Consider the following 18,797-nt stretch of genomic DNA (forward strand, 5'->3'; position numbering starts at 1 on the left):
CAATACAGATAAAAGCTATTTGAGTTAGTCTCCCAGTAACTCTCAGGGAAAGATAGTAACAAACATAATTTTTGGCGAAACTGCAGAAAGTTGCCAAAACAAAGCCCCTATGACCTTTTCAGTTCAGTAAGAAATTTTTACATAATGATGAGAATGATATCTCAATGGGGTTTATTGTCTGTAAAAGGTGTAGTCAGGAAAAAGAGGTTGAATCTTCTTTTTACTATTTATGATAAGATATTTCCATATATATATATATATATATAATAAAATTTATTATTTTCTTTTCAAAGTAAGCTTGTCTTTTTGTTACAAATAGATTTATAGCTTCGTGTGACTATATTAAGCAAGTAACCATGACGGTAACAAAATTACAGAAAGCAAAGATTGCATTCATCAGGATAATTTGCAAGAATACCAATGTAAAGGGAAAATCAGCATTTATATTGTAAGAATGGAGTGTGATGATTGGTTGGCAAATGCATTGCCATGGAGAATACACCAGTTAATGATGATTGACAGTTGACATGCAGGCTTTGTTTAAATTTTAAACCAGGCTGTAAAGTGCACAATATATGTACATGTTCTTTCTGTCTACAATGAACAGAGTCCATGTATTAATATATGAAGCTTTCTGTGCATGCAAACATACCCAAATGTAAATTTGACTGAAAATCCTAAATTTACTGTCAGTGTAATTATGCTCCTGTTTCAACTCAGCAACATTTGTGACAGGCATTCACTGATTCATCTCTCCGGGCAATGCATTGACCACTCAGTGTCAACCTGCCTATTTTAATATTTAACCAAAGCTTGTCAGTTAACTGTTGATCATAATAAACTGGTTTATTCTCCATGGTATTGCCTCTGTCACTTACCAACCAATAAACATTTTCCTGTCATACAGTATAAAATGGGATGTTTCCCTTACATTGGTATTCCTTATTGTAGATTGCACCTATTGGTGCAAGGGGGAAAATCTTTGACAAAATGTGCCGTTTTGCAGCAACAAGACCTATGGTGTATCAGGCCAGACTGCACTCTGGAATCTGATTTGTCCAGTAATACAATCAGCTGGATTCATGACATTGTGTTTTACATGATGGCATTTTGTGTAGAAGTCAGAGTACTGAGTACAGGAGTTGGGAGGTCATGTTGTCGCTGTACAGGACATTGGTTAGGCCACTTTTGGAATATTGCATGCAATTCTGGTCTCCTTTCTATCAGAAGGATTTTGTGAAACTTGAAAGGCTTCAGAAAAGATTTACAAAGATGTTGGCAGGGTTGGAGGATTTGAGCTATAGGGGGAGGTTGAATAGGCTGGGGCTGTTTTCCTGGAGCGTCGGAGGCTAGGGGTGACCTTATAGAGATTTATAAAATCATGAGGGGCATGGGTAGAATAAATAGACAAAGTCTTTTCCCTGGGGCTTAGGTTTAGTGTGAGAGGGGGAAGATATGAAAGAGAGCTAAGGGACAACGTTTTCACGCAGAGAATTGTCTGTGTTTGTGTGTCTGTCTGTCTGGAATGGGCTGCCAGAGGAAGAGGTGGAGACTAGTACAATTGCAACATTTAAAAGGCATCTGGATAGGTACATGAATAGGAAGGGTTTGGAGGGATACGAGCTGGGTGCTGGCAAGTTTGGATATCTGGTTCGCATGGATGAGTTGGACCGAAGGGTCTGTTTCCATGCTGCACATCTCTATGACTCTAAGTATGAGCCAGTTATTTTGAAAAAATCTCCTGCTACCTTTGTCAGTTTAAATACTGTGATATCTATTAAATCAATGCATTCCTTGTGTTTTACATTTAATGGGATTTATGCTCATTGAAGACATTGATGAATGCTTCTGATTCTGCTTCTTTGTAGTCCAAATACCGTGATTGTCAATGCTCATACATAATATCCTATGTGACTGTACCATCTAACATAAGAGTTAGTGAGAATAAAAAAGTAGTCCACTAAACAAAAAGGTAGTCCTCAAGGGGAGCCCTTTGGTTTTGGGTGGACATATTTTTTGCCCTGGTAGCTTAGCTATCAGCAAATATACAAAGTTCAGACCAGGACAAGTGATTCCACCCCCGGTTACCAGAACCAGCCATGACATGAGTAGTTGCTGATTGATATGGGCAGATGGCGTTGCAAAATCTGCTTGTAAAAAAGAAAATCCATTCACATTCCAACATTTGTGAAAATGGTAGGTGCCATATGAAAAGGTGAAACATCTGATTTTTGGCCTATTGCCAATTTTCTATTTTCACAGTGACAGAGGTTGTCTTTCATTGCGAAAATTCAGGCTGCTATGTCCAATGATCTGAGTGAATTCTTTCATTCCTGAGTCAATTGTGACATTTAAGAGGGAATTATATAAACTGTTATAATGCTGGCCAGATTTTAGAGTAGCTGGCTATGATATGGAGTGAGAAAAGACACACCGTGAGAGATTAAAGACCTCCCATGCTGTACTTTCCAGGACTGTATGATATACAGAAATTAACTTATTCTTAGGGATTCCATACAAGAGCTGATTGCTTCCTTTTAGAGTTTCTTTCATTATGAAACTGGCAGGCGTTGAAATGTTCTCTGAAACTTGTTATTTTCTGAGATCGCATTCTAATTTTTACTTGAATAGGCAATATTTTAATAATCGAAGAACAAGGATCCTTATATTTAATACTATTTCTGGTACTTTTCTTTAAAGGTCCACAGATAGCTTCAACTCCTCTGACATCAGGCCCGGACAAAGAGGGAACAAAATATAATTGGGACCCTTCTGTGTATGAAAATGAACTTCCAGTCAGATGTCGAAACACCAGTGGAATTTTGTTCAAAAACAAATTAGGTTCGGGTAAGAAAATCCAAATTTCCTAAGATGTTCTTCAGCTCGTGTAAAGACCTTTTGTAAACTAATGGATAATCAAAGATGGCTGTGCTTAGCTAATGATTTCTGGAGCTACCGGCAGAACAGAATCACAGCAAAACATAGAACAGAAAGAGGCCATTGGACTCATTGTGTCTGCACCAGCTCTTCAAGTGAGCATCATTACCTCCTGACAATTTCCTGTTTATTTCATTGGACACTTATTGGAATATAAATAATGTGCAAAAAACATTGGGAAAAGCAGAGAATTGACAGGCGATAATGATGTTCATTCCAACAGCTGTTGCAGTGCATTCCATACCTTAACTACTTGGTGTGTGAAAAAGTTTTTTTTGCATTATAAGAAGGTGGTTTGTTGTCAAGCAGTTTACATGTGCCTAGGTTCCAGTCCAGAACTCCTGATGACAATGTCTTAGCCAAAGGAAAACCAAATTTATGATATTTTTCACAGTGAGCTATTTCTACAACGTAACCTTAATGTTTTATATTTGGATCAGTTCATCAGCAGTTCTGTGATCTAAGCATGATACCTTGTGAACTAGCGTGGTTTGAAGATAGAGAGACTTGTATTGGTGGAGTTGGTTTAGATGGGAGGAAGTAGCTTGGATGGGAAAATCAGCTCTGGAAGAGCAGCTTTGGTGGAGGTGGTCAGTTTGCGGATCTGACTGCTAAGTGATGATATCGGGCCACTAAGAAGAAGCATTGGATTGGTGAGTAGATTCTGACATTTTAGAGGCCCTTGTCCACCATAATGACTGTTGTTGGATCTGTGGATATCAGTGAGCATCAAGGATAGTCTATGACTCCAGAAGTTGGAACAGAGAAAAACTGCGTTTGAATTCCTTTGTCACTATCTGTCTCTTCCAGGGAATTATGGACCATATTGACAGAAACAAAAAAAAAGGAGGCCATCTGGCTCATTGTCCCATCTCTAGTTCGTTAAAAGAGCCGGTTCCATTTCTCGGACTCCTGCAATTTTTCCCTTCATACACTTGCTTAATTTCCATTTGAAAATTGTTCCTGAATTGGTTTTCATCATGCTCTCAGGTGGTGGATTCGTTTGTCACAACTCACTGTTTAACTGCATTTTTATCTTTGGTCTAGCTATTTGGCTAATCATCCTTTTTGTGTCCTTTGGTTACCAATTCTCCAGCCACTGGAAAACTTCTCCTTATTTACCCTACCAAAACAAAAACTCATAATTTTAAGTACCACCAACAAATTTCCCCTCAACCTTTCAGCTCTAACGGTTTCAATTCCAGCTTCTGTAGTCTCTCCATGTAACTGCACTCCCTCATTGGCTAGTATATTAAATGCAGTCAATACGGCTTTGTGAGAGGCAGGTCATGCCTCACGGACCTTATCGACTTCTTTGAGAATGTGACTAGAAAAGTTGATAAGGGTCAAGCTGTGGATGTAGTGCATATGGACATCAGCAAGGCATTTGATAAGGATCCCCATGGTAGGCTCATTCAAAAGGTCAAGAGGAATGGGATACAGGGGAACTGAGCTGTCTGGATACAGAATTGGCTGGCCAACAGAAGACAGCGAGTGGTAGTAGAAGGAAAATATTCTGCCTGGAGGTCAGTGGTGAGTGGTGATCCGCAGGGCGCTGTCCTTGGGCCTCTACTGTTTGTAATTTTTATTAATGACTTGGACGAGGGGATTGAAGGATGGGTCAGCAAGTTTGCAGATGACACAAAGGTTGGAGGTGTCGTTGACAGTATAGAGGGCTGTTGTAGGCTGCAGTGGGATATTGGGAGGATGCAGAGATGGGCTGAGAGGTGGCAGATGGAGTTCAATCTGGATAAATGCGAGGTGATGCATTTTGGAAGGTTGAATTTGAAAGCTGAGTACAGGATTAAGGATAGGATTCTTGGCAGTGTGGAGGAACAGAGGGATCTTGGTGTGCAGGTACATAGATCCCTTAAAATGGCCACTCAAGTGGACAGGGTTGTTAAGAAAGCATCTGGTGTTTTGGCTTTCATTAACAGGGGGATTGAGTTTAAGAGTCATGAGATCTTGTTGCAGCTCTATAAAACTTTGGTTAGACCGCACTTGGGGAATACTGTGTCCAGTTCTGGTCACCCTATTATAGGAAAGATGTGGATGAGGAGGTTTACCAGGATGCTGCCTGGACTGGAGAGCTTATCTTATGAAGAGAGGTTGACTGAACTTGGACTTTTTTCGTTGGAGAAAAGGAGGAGGAGAGGGGACCTAATTGAGGTATACAAGATAGTGAGAGGCATAGATAGAGTCGATAGCCAGAGACTATTTCCCAGAGCAGAAATGGCTAACACGTGGGGTCATAGTTTTAAGCTGGTTGGAGGAAAATATAGAGGGGATGTCAGAGGCGGGTTCTTTACACAGAGTTGTGAGAGCATGGAATGCATTGCCAGCAGCAGTTGTGGAAGCAAGGTCATTGGGGACATTTAAGAGACTGCTGGACATGCATATGGTCACAGAAATTTGAGGGTGCATACATGAGGATCAGTGGTTGGCACAACATCGTGGGCTGAAGGGCCTGATCTGTGCTGTACTGTTCTATGTTCTATATCTAGTTAAATCACCTTACATCCAACCTAAAATGTAGTGCCCAGAACTGCTGGGTTTAACTATTGTTTTATAAGGCTTTAATTTAAATAGCTTGCTTTTGTAAGGTAGAACCTGAAATGTCATATGCAAGCAAATCATTGCCTTTCTGAAAATCTCTATTTTTACATAATCTTTCCTGCTTATGTCTGATGCCCAGCTCATTGTGATTCACAGGACGTTTTGTTATCCTAAATGTATCTTGTAGATTAGAAATCGTAATCAAATTTGTTTGTTGGAAACCAGATTGGCCACAGAAAATACAGTGTTGCAGAGGTAGGATGAGGGTGGATCTTGTGGAATTCTCTTCTGAAGGGTGGACCAAATGGCTTTCTTCCATGCTCTGGGTATTCTGATTATATAAGTGTCCGAATTGAGATACGTCTCCTTCAGCCTTTACTCTAGTAGCTAGGGAAGATAGTGAGAGTGACCTGTGGTTTTATTTCCAGGAGGACGGGGTCGTTGCATTAAACATGGAGAGAATTGGTACACTCCCACGGAGTTTGAAGGAATGGCTGGGCGAGCCAGTAGCAAAGATTGGAAAAGAAGCATACGGTATGCTGGACGACCCCTCCAGTGTCTGATACAAGTAAGGATCTTTTATTAATTGCAAATATCAATAGTAATGGTTTTTGGTAATCGTTGCTGCTTTAAACCATTCTGTATGTTTAATGTTCTGTTTATCTTAGTCAGAAGCTATCAAGAGGATAGAGCTCAGTATTATTCCTGTTGTGCTCAATTTGCAAATTATTGAAAAACAAGGCATTGCAAAACAGACAACACAAAAGATGAGAGATAAGAGAAACAGCTTTGTAATGCTGGCTGCTAATGACATGTAGCTTAAAACTGACAAATGCTTTTACAATCTGCATGCTTTCAAAGAATTAAGGATACTTGAGGAACAGATGGAGGCTATTTGAACCTTTGTGTCCATGCTGACTGTTTAACAGAGCTATCATGCTTTGTCTCAACCACTCCATTTTGTTTGCAACGCTGAGAGCTTTATACTAAAGTACCTATCCCATGACCTTTGAAAATAACTCATTGAATCAGTTTTTAAAATAGTTTCAGGTGGAATGTTCCAGATCTGACAACTCTTAAATGGGGAAAAAAAAACTATTCCATCTTCCTTTTTAAATGTTTTTTCAATGATATCAAATCCATGAGCTATGGTCAATAACTAACCCACCACAAGCAATAGCTTTTCTCTATCAACTCTTTCAAGAACTTTCATCATCTTAAAAAGCTCTTCTCCTTCTTTCTTTGAAGGAGATGACTCCTAATTTTTCAATCCCTCCTCATGATTGATGTTCCTTATTCTCCACAAAGTCTGAGTAAATATCTATTCTTTTGGTCTTTTCACCTTTGCTTATCTGAGCATTGGAATGACTGGGAGTTGGCATCAAATTCCCAGTGGTCAAAGAAAACATTGTGAGAAATTTTAAAGTAATATTTTAAACAAATTGGCCCCATAATTTGTCATCGGCAGCCACAAGGTGGAGAGAAAACTGCAGCTACAGTAAGGTGCCATCTCATCAAATTCAAATCTTAAATCAAACAAAAGGCAGGACACCTTTAACTGGCTGGGAGTTTGGCAATGGCTTTGATTTAAATTTTATTCAGAAAGAATAACATTAGTCTGAGTGCGATTACTGTGACTGGAGTTCAATTACTTAATTAAATACAGGGTTGGAGACCAAATATTTTTATGCAGTTCTACCTTAAAAGCCTTTGGGAAGCTGCTTGATAATTCAGCTGACTGGAGAATTGTGCAATGTACAAATGAGCTCAACAGGAAAGGAATGCTTCAGGCTATGGCTCCGATTCTGTAATCCACTAATTTCATCGCAGCTGCAGAAGAGCCAAAGCTGATAGTTTTAGTGTTCCTAACTTAGGGGAGATTCAACCAATATTTGTTACCTCGTGTTAGTAATTGTGTAGACAAGTGGACAGTCATCTGATGATGATTTGGAGATGCGGTATTGGACTGGGGTGTACAAAGTTAAAAATCACACAACATCAGGTTTTAGTCCAACAGGTTATGAATTTATGTAAAACTCTGTTATCTCACTTTTTACATTAGAATCAATCTAAACATCAGGTCATAGACAGAGAACACAGGGGGCTAACACCTTCAACATATTGTCTAGCTATCACCATTGTTAACAGCTAACCCGAGAATGCAACTTAAAAAAAGGGCTTTGTGATTTACACATGAAAGAAGTGAAACTATCACTGTATTTTTACAGATGAAAGGCTTAGACAATCAATTTTTCAATGTATAATTTAAGTTACATCACACTGCAAATTTTTGCTATAAATTCTGTGTTACAATCGAGCCCTCCACAATCACCTGATGAAGGAGCGTCGCTCCGAAAGATAGTGTGCTTCCAATTAAACTTGTTGGATTATAACCTGGTGTTGTGTGATTTTTAACGTCATCTGGTGAGGTCAGGATCAGATTTTGCCGTGAGGCTTCCACTTCCTGTAACTTAAACTATTATCCCTTCCTGCCAATGCTGAACATCTATAAAAGAGATTAAAACCAATTTGGTACAATTGGCAGCCCATTGTGCTCTTTACAACTTTAACAGTGTGTACTTCATGGCTGTTTGAGGTGCCTGCCACAGGCAGGGAGGAACTTCAAGTGTGGGTCTAGCCTGTTGGATGATACCTAGCCAGATTGATTCCAGACACCACTGAAGAAAGGGAAAACAAAATTTTCATAAATATTGCAGAAGACAAACATGACGTTGAAGCTTTTTGTTTTGTACTTATTAAGACCTAGATGTAAGAAACCAAACTTGGAAAGTGAACACCATAATGCAGCTCGAGAAAAAGATACTAATTGGTTGGACCATGGTTGGTATGGAGCAACAGAAACTATTAATTGTCAGTCTTAGCTGAAAAAACATCATGCCAGGCAGGTCGATTCAGATTGATCAGGGAGTTGAGGTGGTGAATCTAGCATGGATTGATAGTTGCAATGATTTTTTTCCTCAATGATAAAGGTGTAATGAATGGAATAATTCCTTTTACCTGTATACAACTGGGTCCTGTGTGCTCATACATATAGCTTCTAGCATGTGAAATACACCACACTGTTAATCTGACTGGTTTCCAGTGCAATTCTTAACATGGAATTATTTAGGAAATTCCAATAGCAGAGTAACATTTAATGTTTGACATTGTGTTCTGAGGTTTACAAGCATAGTAAGTCTTGAGTACATTTTGCATTCTGTCCACTACGAATAGTCAAAAAGATGTGTTGTTTGATACAGTCCACTAATCATTGGCATGTATGGCCTATATACCTGGCATTGGGCTGGCCCAGAAACTTCTGTATCATTTTACTCATTTGTTTGTTATGCAAAACATTTTTCAGATTTAAGGCAGTATTTTGTTTGTGGAGAAATTGTATCTCTTTGTTTCTGTAAAGAAGACATGGCAATCCATATCTAACTTCAGATAATTCTCATATAACATTGCCCTGTTTGCGGCCTAATCCTATTCTCCATGTTACTGCTTCCAACATGATTTTCTGTACCATTTCTGGCTGTCACCTCTCCCCCTCCAAGAACCCTGGCAATTGCTCCATTATTTCCTCTACCTTAGCATGTTTACCATTACCATTCAAGATGCATGTTTACACAGATGGATGTCACTTGTCCTTTCTCTATTCAGTCTCTCTCAAACTATTCTTGGACTACACTCTCTAGTTTCAAGCTACTATACTGACATGACCCTGTTCATTTTCCACTCTTCATTCTATCAAAGCTATTCTTGATTTTAGAAACTTTTACTAAATCTTCTGTATACTCGTGTATATCAGAGTGTATGCTGACAAATCTAGTTTCATCCATGACATTGCCAATATTGATTGTTCTTTGCAAAATTTGTGGAAGCCTTGGATTCACTTACTCTGACTTCACACTTTCAGAGGACAGTAATTGCGAATAAGATTTCATTGTGTAGGTCTTATAAGCTTGGACACATTTAAACTAACAGAAATTTGTACTTAACATAAAACAAAAATCAGGGGCATTTTCAAACCATGTTTAACACTGAGTCAAACGTGAGACATTAGAATATATGCACAGAAACTCGATCAAAGGGAGTGGCTGTAAGGAATTTCTTAAAGGAGCAAAGAGACTATGGAATGGAGAGGTTGGGGGAGGTAAGATATTCCACTAAATTCAGCCTGTAATAGTTATAAGCAGAAGCTCATTTAATCTAGAAGAGTAGAAGTTCTGATCAGTACAACATTTGACATGTGTTGAATCGTAGCTGGACCCTAACCTCTTCGCAGACCAGGATTGTTTCTGTTCCCATCTGTATTGATATTGTTGTAATTCTGTTTTCTAGGATGGCATCCTAAATCCTCATGCAGCGTCATGCACCTGTGCTGCTTGTTGTGATGACATGTCTTTGGTAAGTTACTAGGCAGGAATTAATGATTGTGAAGGTGCTTTTCACATTTAGTTATTGGCAATTCAATTTCACGATTTTATGATTACAACCTCCATTGTTCCAAATCTCTGAACTACTGAGAAAGAATATGTGTTAATTTTATGTTTCCAGTTACAAAACCATGACAAAATGCAAATCAAAGACAAAAGCTGGGATTTATCTAGCCCTTTAAAGCTGGTTCATAAGCTTGGAAATTTTTTTAATAAACAGGGCATTCCGTTAGTCTCTGAAGTGTTCCCACCTCTGGATTAATTTCTTGAGCATTGGTAGTGAATGGAATCAGCTGCCCCCTGTGGAGGTTTGGTTATAGAGTCATAGAGAGGTACAGCTTGAAAACAGACCCTTCGGTTCAAATCGTCCATGCCACCGACCAGATATCCTACATTAATCTAGTCCCATTTGACAGCACTTAGCCCATATGCCTGTAAACCCTTTCTATTCATATACACATCTAGATGCCTTTTGACTGTTGCAATTGTACCAGCCTCCACTACTTCCTGTGGCAGCTCATTCCACACATGCACCATCTCCTGCGTGAAAACATTGCCCCTTAAGTCCCTTTTAAATTTTATCCCTCTCACCCTAAACCAATGCCCTCTAGTTCTGGACTCCCCCACTCCAGGGAAAACCTCGTCTATTTACCCTATCCATGCCCCACATGATTTAATAAACCTCTATAAGATCACCCCTCAGCCTCCAATACTCCAGAGAAAATAGCCCCAGTCTATTCAGCCTCTCCCTATAGCTCAAACCCTCCAACCCTGGCAATATCCTTGTAACTTTTTTCTTAGCCTTTCAAGTTTCACAACATCTTTCTTATAGGAGGGAGACCAGAATTAAACACACAATTCAAGTAAGGCAAGTAAAGCCTTAATTAACAGCCATGCTCATAAAAGACAAATTTCCTGGCATTGAATAGTCTTTGGAGATCGCTTGAGAGCGGACAGTTGAAGCTACAAACAAGCAAGACCTTTTCGTCATTTTCTGGCAATAATTCTTAAGTGTCACAATGCAGAAGGCATGAGCTGCAGTCATTTCTTAAAGATTCATGGATCTCATGCAGTACTCTCTGCAATAGCAACCATTTATTTCTCACTGAAGGTTCCTGCACTGTGTTACAATCATTCATGCTGCTGGTGATTGTGCAACGCCCTCAATATTTTAGATTAGATTAAATTACTTACAGTGTAGAAACAGGCCCCTCGGCCCAACAAGTCCACACCGACCCGCCGAAGCGCAACCCACCCATACCCCTACACTTACCTAACACTAGCAGCAATTTAACATGGCCAATTCACCTGACCTGCACATCTTTGGACTGTGGGAGGAAACCGGAGCACCCGGAGGAAACCCACGCAGACACAGGGAGAATGTGCACACTCCACACAGTCAGTCGCCTGAGGTGGGAATTGAAGACACATCACAGGCCACATTGAATGCACCTTCTTTCTCGGATTGTATCTACCAGGTCTGTAGTGATTGTATCAATGTCAGTTAGGTGGACCTCGTAGAATATGAGTTCTCTGACTGAGGCGGTTAATCTGGTCCAAACAGGAAGTCCTGGCTGACAGATAAGAAAATGACTGTCAGACATCCTGGTCACTCAGAGCTGGCTCTGAGGAGACTGGATCCGTGTCAAGGACTCTCCATGTGTAAATAAAGGATGACTTGATGACAAGATACCAGCCTCTGTGGAGTTACTTAAATATTCTCTGCCTTAAGTCTTAGTGAAACCTTTGTAATAGATGCACCCAGAAGGGCGCACCTGTACTTTGAGTTCACATTTAGAGCTCAATGATGGCTAAAATGGAAAGTGGGTGCAAGCTATAATCAATTTCCTTTACTTTTTACACATAGACTGGTCCAGTCAGACTGTTCGTCCCTTACAAAAGACGCAAAAAGGAAAGTGAACAAAGTACGACCCCAGTCAAAAAGGAATCTCCCAAGAACATTACTTTACTGCCAGCAACAACTGGAACAACCTGTATGTCATAAGATTTCATGCATATATGACTGTCATCTTAAATTCAGAGATTGGGGTTTGTGGATGGGAAATGAATTGGCGGGGTGATGGAGTTCTTCTAGACTGTAAAATAATTTTCAGTGGAGAGTACAGTATGGGAGAGACAGTTGGATTGTCAACTTTTATCTAACTATAGCCCAGTCAGGGTGAATAGAGGTTGATAATTACAGCATTCATTGGCTGTCCAGCAGTTTTCTACTTTGATGATCAGAGGAGTGCAACTTCAGATTATTTAGAGCTCCAGAGAAATGCATAATGGAATACTCTGTACAGAATGATGCTACGTTATGGATTTCAATATTTGTTAACAGTTAATTTGCTTTACTGTCTGTTTCCTTTCCTTTCATTGCCTTGCTATTTAAAGGTGAGAGCTCACGATGCAGTGCAGATTTTTTTTGTGACTACCTCCCATCAGACCCTAGTCCCATATTGATCAGAGGGAGGGACACTGAGAAGTCTTGTTGTGTTCTTGGGTGGTTCTTACTTTGCTCTTGGTCCACTGATAGCTCATTTTTGAAATTGTCATTCTCATTTTCAAGTGTCTCTAAGGCCTTACCTGGATCTGCCTTTGTGATTCCCTGCGGCTGTAAAAACCTCTTGAAATTTCTGTACTCCTCCAATTCCAGCCTCTTGAGCATCTCAAGTTTTCATCCCTCCATTGTTGCTTGCCATGCCTTCATCTGCCTGAGCCCTAAGCTTTGGAATTTTCTCCTTAAACGTCTCTGTCTATCTACCACTCCCTCTTCCCTTTAAGACTCTCCTTAAAACCGACCATTTTGAATGAACTTTTTCTCATCAGCCTGAATATTTTCTTATGAGACAGAGTCCTAAATTTTGATCAAATTTTTTTGGTGAGACACTTGTCACATTTTACATTCTACATTAAAAGGTGCTATAAATGCAGGTTGTATTATTGTGTACAGATCAAGATGAGAATTTCACTTTTCAGTCAATAGATTAAGTGCAATTTATTGGAATTTCCATTTTCATCCCAGTTGGAACTGACTAACTCAACAATGGCAAACTTCAACTCCATGTGAATCATAACATGGTAAAACAGGTTGTTGGAACTCACTGTGTGTGTCCTGCTTGAGTGTAGCCTTGTGGGAGCAATAATGAAGGTTATCCGTGATTGTCGAAGCCTGTCTTTGCTTATTGTTATTGTTGGGATAGGACACATGGAAATTATCAGATCTATGTCAGCCTGTATTGAATTATTATTAACACACTTAACAACTGAGGGAGTTGGAGGTTGAATTCTTACAATTTATTGAGATTGATGAAAGTTCTATACTTTGGTGAAAAAAACGGTTTGTTTTTCAGTTACAGTGACACCCGCTGGGCAAATCACTCCTTCCGGGACTCTGGCGTTTGAACGAACATCTACAGCAGATGCTACTGCCATTATTTCAGACAGTGCGGCACAGGGGGATGTCTTCACAAATACAACAGGTAAGTACAGTCACCAGTAATGTCACTTAATAATTTGCGAGAAAGCTGCACAGCCTAAAATGCTGGTTGTTCAAACCAAATGTTCTTCATGCTCAGCTTGGTTTGCAGTTTGAAAATGTAATGCTGGAAAAGCACAGCAGGTCAGGCAGCATCCAAGGGACAGGAGAATCGAAGTTTCGGGCATGAGCCCTTCTTCAGGAATATATTCCTGAAGAAGAGCTCATGCCCGAAACATCGGATTCTCCTGCTCCTTGGATGCTGCCTGACCTGCGCTTTTCCAGCAACACATTTTCAGCTCTGATCTCCAGCATCTGCAGTCCTCACTTTCTCCTTGGTTTCCAGTTTACCCTGTCCACTGGCCAGTATTTCCAGATGAGGTTCCAGCTATAGCTTTTTCTTTGGAGTAGCGATAGCATTTATTGTCCTTGGATTCCTGATCCATCAAGTGCTTTACTGAGGTTTGAAATTATGGTCTCAGGATAGCTTGTTTGGAACAGTAGACGCTAGAATATGGTGCACCTAAAAAATTTGTTTCTGCTGTTTCAGTGTAAACATTAATACCCTTTGAGCAAATGTCGTTCTTGTTCACAACTTTGTATAAATTTAAATTTCAATTATTTACACAATGTCCTCGTTACACACAAGCTGACTGAGATTCAAGTCAAATTCTGGATTGTTCATTTACCCTTAACCCTAAATGTGACTTTTTCTTAAGGTTTTCCTTAACTCTCTCTCAAGTTGCTTTGGTGCAAAAGCCACTGCATGTTGTCCGACTACCTCCCTGTTAATTCCTCATTCCTGTCACCATGCCCTGAAAGCTGTGATTAGCCCTGAACTCAGACTTCACATGGCACTTCCAAAGCTTGCTGTTTGCCATGTGACATCAGTAATGAGAGTGAGCTGACCATTTGACCTTGGAAGATATCATGACTAAGGTATTATCTGGTGTCCATAGAAGAACTTCCAAGCAATAGTTACTGGCTAATGATCAACAGGAAAGCTGATATTTTTCTTAAATCTTTGGTATATTGGGGCACACGTGCCACATCTGGAAGGGTTGGGGAATTCTGAGCAATCCAGCAGTGGACTTTGGAGACTTACTGCTCTGTGCAGTTTTCTCCTGTACTTAGAGTGTGTTGTATTATAACACAGATCTGAGAAAGGCTGTATACCTTTTAAGACAGCTAGATGTGATGGTCTGATGTGCGACGTCTCCATCTTATTCTCTGCATACTTCATTCGTTTGATCTTTACATACTGGTTGTTGGCAGGTAGTCTGTTAGCAAGTAGCTAGCTAGTCAGTCTGTCAATCAATTATATATATAATATAGCACTAATCTAAGTAAGCATATAATCCAGACTCTGGGTGTTGTGGTAGTGGCCCTACCTCTGAGTCAGAAAGTCTGGGTTTAAGTCCTGCCTGCTCCAGAAGTGTGTGGTAACAACTCTGAACAGGTTGATTAGAAAATATCCATATCCCTGTCTGAGACTTGTATTAGCGTAGTTACTTGTTCAGTTGGTTGACAATATCCAAGCTTGGACTGATGAGTAGCAAGTAGCATTCATACCACACAAGTGTGAGACAATGTCCATCTCCAATAAGAGAGAATCTAACCATTTGATTTTACATTCAATAGCATTACCATTGTTGAATCCCCCACTGCCAAAATCCCAAGGGTTACTATTTACCAGAGTGTGAACTGGTCCAGCCAAATAAATACTGTGGCTACAACAACAGGTCAGAGGTGGGGAATCATGCGGAGATAACCCATTTCCCAACTCCCCAAAGCTTGTACACCATCTATAAAATACATGACAGGAGTGTTACCTAGATGTGTGCAGCTCCAGCAACATTCAAGAAACCTGATATTGTCTGGGACAACACAGACAACTTGGTTGGCATCACATCCACAAGCATTCACTACCTCCACTACTGATGCTCAGCTGCAGTATGTGCCATTTACAAGATGTATTGCAGAAACTCACCAAGGCTCCTTTGACAACACCTTTTAAACTCAACAACCACAACAATCTAGGAAGACAAGAGCATCTCTGGCTTCAAGCTTGTTGGCAAGATATTCATCTTTCTGACTTGGAAATGTATGGTCGTTGCTTCACTGTTGCTGGGTCAAAATCCTGGAACACTACCCTATAAGCAGTATTATCAGTCTACCAACACTAAAAGGACAGCAGCAGTTCAAGAAGGCAGCTCACCACCATCAACACCACCTCGAGGACACTTAGGGTGGGCAATAAATGTGGGCTCAGCCAGCAAAGCCTACATCAGCTAAATGTATAAAATAACTAAATTAAACCTCCAGATGTGTGGCTCAATATGAACCTGGTTTTTTGTGGCTAACATATAGAAAACCATGAAACAGGTAATCACATCATTGTTGCAGTCATGTTTGCAAAGTGATGCTCCAAGCTAGTGATGGCAAGTTTGTACTGAAGTGGCAGTTACAAAACTTATCTTCCTAATGTTTTTCATCTGTCTGAGCTCATAGCTGAAGCTACATTTAAACAACTAAATTTAAAAGATATAGCTGTACTGAGGCTGGAAACAGTTTTTAAAAATAGGACTTCTAAAGGGCATTTTTGAAAAGGTCAACTTCAACCAAATGCAATGAACCCAAGAACAAAATTCAGCAAAATACAAATAAAAGATAAAAAAAATTTGAACATTAAAAAGGCCTTACCTGTGTCAAAAATTTGGTTATTTCCATCATTGACAAAGTTCAGAATCACACTGTTTGTTGGTGCAGCTGTGTCCAGACAAGATTCCTCCACAAAAGAACTTAGTCTCAAGTTCTCAAGCTCTGAACATTTTCCAAGTCTGATGCCAAGAATTTTTCCAAAGAGTTGCAGGAGCTGACAATTTATAGAATACCTTTCAGTGCATCTCTTTTACCCATTAGCCAGGATATATTCCAAGAATTTATGGATTGTATCTTCGAAAATCTTATCAGGTTATCTGTATCATAGATAACATTACAATACTCGGGAAAACAGCATAAGCATGACACACCTTCATCATTTCCTGGAAGCAGCATGCTCTCGTTTTCAATGCAAAAGATGTAATATTAATATGAACCAAATTAACTACTTTGGATCAGAATAATCTTCAAATAACATAGACCTGGTCCTACAAAATAGAAGACATCCAAAAGATACCTATATCATTAGACAAAGGGGCCTAGTTTTATCAACATTTTATCTCCATTTATTCTTTGAGGTTTCCTCTGGAAATATGCAACATGCATAGGCAGGAAGATTGCCAATACATATTTCAATCTCTCAAGAACACTTCTTCATTCAACAAATATATTCTTCAATATTGTGATCCCGCCAAGCTTACCATGTTGAAAGTAGATGTATTCCAGAAAGACCTCTGAGTGTGTCTATTATAGGATGACAAGCCTAGCCAAGACAAGCATTTGGCCTTAAAGCCCTTATGACTACTCCACCACAGAAAGGGAAACTTACTTTAATTTTTGAAATGCAAAAGTTCCACCTCTACTTGTTTGGCAAGCATTTCATTGTTCGTACCAATGTAAACCATTGGAAATGATACAATGAGTGCATTTCAAAAACAACAATCTGTGAAGATACAAGGATATGTTTTGAAATAAAGTACAAACTTGTCTCACAGATTCCTACTTCTCTTCGTGAATTTCCAAATCCAGTTGCAAACAAAGATCATCAGCCTCTATATTGAGATACATATATATATTATAATGCATACTGACCATGGAGACACAGACCACATGTTGCAGAAAAGAAACAACAGATTGACGCTTGAATTTGTCTACTGACCTGGCATTAATAAGGACACAGTCAGCTGATCAATTTGTGTAATATGTGTCAATTCCCATCAACCTGAACAGTTCAGAGAATCTCTTGTTCCATGTGTAATTCCTTCTAAATTGTGGGTTAAGAGTGCAACTGATGTTTTCCATATCCAAGGATACAATTACATTCTGGTGACTGACTGTTCAAGGGCACCGTTTTAAGACAAATGCAGAAAGTAGAGTAGTTAGTAATCCACCATAAATGGTAATTAAAGAGATGTACCACTAAATTTGCGCACCATTTGAATATGTATCCTGAAGTTTCTACAGTGAAACAATTGCAGCTAGGACTTTGCTGGAGATACCTTTGGCAAAATGCTCTCGAGGAAGCTGCTGATGAGTAGAAAATAACAGGTTGAGAAGTAAATATTGTATTTCCTTAAAACTGAATTGGCTGAGGCTGAAGGTGTGAACGTGTTGTAGATGGGTTGGATGCATGAGAATAGGTAGATTGACAGAGGTGGATGGGTTAATTGTTCAGTGAAGATGAGCTGATTGGAGTGGACCTGATGATTTGGGCAGTCTTTTTTTACAGTTTGTGCGAAGATTTGTAGCTCAGGTGCTTGTTGTAGTGGTTCTGTTCGTCGAGCTGGAAGTTTTTGTTGCAAACGTTTCGTCCCCTGGCTAGGAGACATCATTAGTGCTCTGGAGCCTCCTGCGAAGCGCTTCTTTGATGTTTCTTCCGGCATTTATAGTGGTCTGTCCTTGCCGCTTCCGGGTGTCAGTTTCAGCTGTCCGCTGTAGTGATTGGTATATTGGGTCCAGGTCGATGTGTTTGTTGATGGAGTTTGTGGATGAATGCCATGCCTCTAGGAATTCCCTGGCTGTTCTCTGTCTGGCTTGCCCTATGATAGTAGTGTTTTCCCAGTCGAATTCATGTTGCTTGTTGTCTGAGTGTGTGGCTACTAGGGATAGCTGGTCGTGTCGTTTCGTGGCTAGTTGGTGTTCATGTATGCGGATTGTTAGCTGTCTTCCTGTTTGTCCTATATAGTGTTTTGTGCAGTCCTTGCATGGTATTTTATAAACTACATTAGTTTTGCTCATGTTGGGTATTGGCTCCTTTGTTCTAGTAAGTTGTTGTCTGAGCGTGGCTGTTGGTTTGTGTGCCGTTATGAGAAACATCAAAGAAGCGCTTCGCAGGAGGCTCCAGAGCACTGATGATGTCTCCTAGCCAGGGGACGAAACGTTTGCAACAAAAACTTCCACTACAGTCTTTTTTTACATTCTCCTTTGTAGTTACATCTCTGTATTTTGTTCACTGTTCCTTTCTCATATCTATGCTGATTGTGAGATGTCTGAGGAAATGAAAAATATAAGCTTCAAGTATTATTTAAAGTTAAATTATCAGTGTAAAGTATGAGTTCAAATTTATGAACGACAAGTTTAAGATTGATGTCAAAAAATTCAATTGTAGTGCAGGCAGGCGCCACAGAATCTTTTGGTGAAACAGTACGAGGATTGTAGGTTCTCCCCACAATCACCCACCCAGGTGGTCCTCACCTGTGACTGTTTTAAGTGATGCAGGAAGC

At 39.8% G+C, this 18,797-nt stretch overlaps 1 protein-coding gene across 1 annotated transcript in view; it reads left to right on the forward strand.

Moving 5' to 3' along the window:
- The window catches only part of deaf1 (DEAF1 transcription factor), a 73,500-nt gene that overhangs the window by 31,736 nt on the left and 22,967 nt on the right, over positions 1-18,797 (forward strand). Inside the window, exons 4-8 of the mRNA XM_060838530.1 lie at positions 2,701-2,847; positions 5,922-6,061; positions 9,838-9,903; positions 11,800-11,926; positions 13,289-13,417. Coding sequence (XP_060694513.1) covers positions 2,701-2,847; positions 5,922-6,061; positions 9,838-9,903; positions 11,800-11,926; positions 13,289-13,417 — 609 coding nt within the window. The remainder of the gene's footprint in view (positions 1-2,700; positions 2,848-5,921; positions 6,062-9,837; positions 9,904-11,799; positions 11,927-13,288; positions 13,418-18,797) is intronic.

The sequence above is a fragment of the Hemiscyllium ocellatum genome, chromosome 18 (genome assembly GCF_020745735.1).
Source record: "Hemiscyllium ocellatum isolate sHemOce1 chromosome 18, sHemOce1.pat.X.cur, whole genome shotgun sequence".
In the NCBI taxonomy this organism is placed as follows: Eukaryota; Metazoa; Chordata; class Chondrichthyes; order Orectolobiformes; family Hemiscylliidae; genus Hemiscyllium; species Hemiscyllium ocellatum.